We start from the raw sequence: 1,150 nt of genomic DNA, 5'->3' as shown, positions 1-1,150 counted from the left end.
CATTGTCTATCCTCTGCAGAGGCTGTGGGGAAAACAGTTAGGCTGGGAGGGGTGTCCCAAATTCCCCCCCCCCGACACTAGCAGGACAGAGGCACCCCAGACATCCCACCCATCACCCACAGCTCAGACCCACGGGGACTGCAGAAGGACAAGACCTCACGGTGGTCTTCGTTGGGCCACAGGGCGCATCATGTCCTCAGCCTGTACCCCCACCCCAACTCACCATGCGCGGGTGCTGGGCTTGGAGAGGTACAAACTGCCCCAGGGGGGCCATGTGGGGTGGCTGGTGGGGGGGCACTGGTGGGGGTGGGGGGTGCAGGATGTAATGGTCGCTGGAGATGATGGGGGGGAACGTCTGGTAGGAGACGGGGAGCTGTTGCATGGCGCATGCCTGGATCAGCTGTGGGGGGAGAGAGAGAAAAACGGGAGTCAGACACCCACCATGGGCATGGCTGCACCCCTGCTCCCTCCCCAAGGCCTCCAACAGACCCTGTACCCCCAGAACTTGCACTCCGCAAGGCACTGAGCACCCGGCGCTGGGACACAACCGCCCGGCACCTCCATCCCACTGCTGTGGCCAGAGGAGGGGGGCCGAGTGCAGGCTGGGTTCGAGGCGGGTTTTAGACCCCTCTTTGCTCCCCGCAGACAGGCTGGCACGTCCTCTAACCCAGCACTGCTACCATGGACGATGGTGACAGTTGAGACATGAACATCCCTATGAGGGGACTGTCCCCAGCCCCTGGGAGCAGAGACTACCCTGGGGACACCCAAACTGGCAGGGGGGACCCCAGTGTTTAAGTGCTCAGCGGACAAGAGCACTGGCAGCCTCAGGGCTGGGTGCTCTCAGCAGCAAGCAACTGGCCAGAGGGGACCCAGGGACATGTCTTGGGACCACTGCCCCAGACACCAGCCTGGGGCCACCACAGGGTCACCCTTAGGACTGGGGCTGGGGGCTGCAGCACCTACCTGGTCATGCAGATCCACCATGAATGGGTTCTGGTGGGGCGGGTGAGCGGCCGGGTGAAGCATTCGTGGCGGCGTGCTGGGGAGAGCGTAGGCGCGGGGCTCATCTACAGGGATGTGCGGCTGCTGGGGGAAGGCAGGGTGCAGCTGGGGCTCATCCTGGCCCAGCAGGGTTGCCAGAGGTCGG

At 64.3% G+C, this 1,150-nt stretch overlaps 1 protein-coding gene across 1 annotated transcript in view; it reads right to left on the bottom strand.

The window, feature by feature from the left end:
* Nucleotides 1–1,150, bottom strand: part of RNF44 (ring finger protein 44) — an 8,454-nt gene that overhangs the window by 777 nt on the left and 6,527 nt on the right. The window contains exons 4-6 of the mRNA XM_009333526.1: nucleotides 967–1,146; nucleotides 224–490; nucleotides 2–22 (exon numbers count right to left, since the gene is read on the bottom strand). Of these exons, the coding sequence (XP_009331801.1) occupies nucleotides 2–22; nucleotides 224–490; nucleotides 967–1,146 (468 nt within the window). The remainder of the gene's footprint in view (nucleotide 1; nucleotides 23–223; nucleotides 491–966; nucleotides 1,147–1,150) is intronic.

The sequence above is a fragment of the Pygoscelis adeliae genome, unplaced genomic scaffold (assembly GCF_000699105.1).
Source record: "Pygoscelis adeliae isolate BGI_AS28 unplaced genomic scaffold, ASM69910v1 Scaffold431, whole genome shotgun sequence".
Taxonomy (NCBI): domain Eukaryota; kingdom Metazoa; phylum Chordata; class Aves; order Sphenisciformes; family Spheniscidae; genus Pygoscelis; species Pygoscelis adeliae.
The sequence above is the reverse complement of the archived record's forward strand: the minus strand, read 5'-3'. Positions and strand labels throughout refer to the sequence as shown.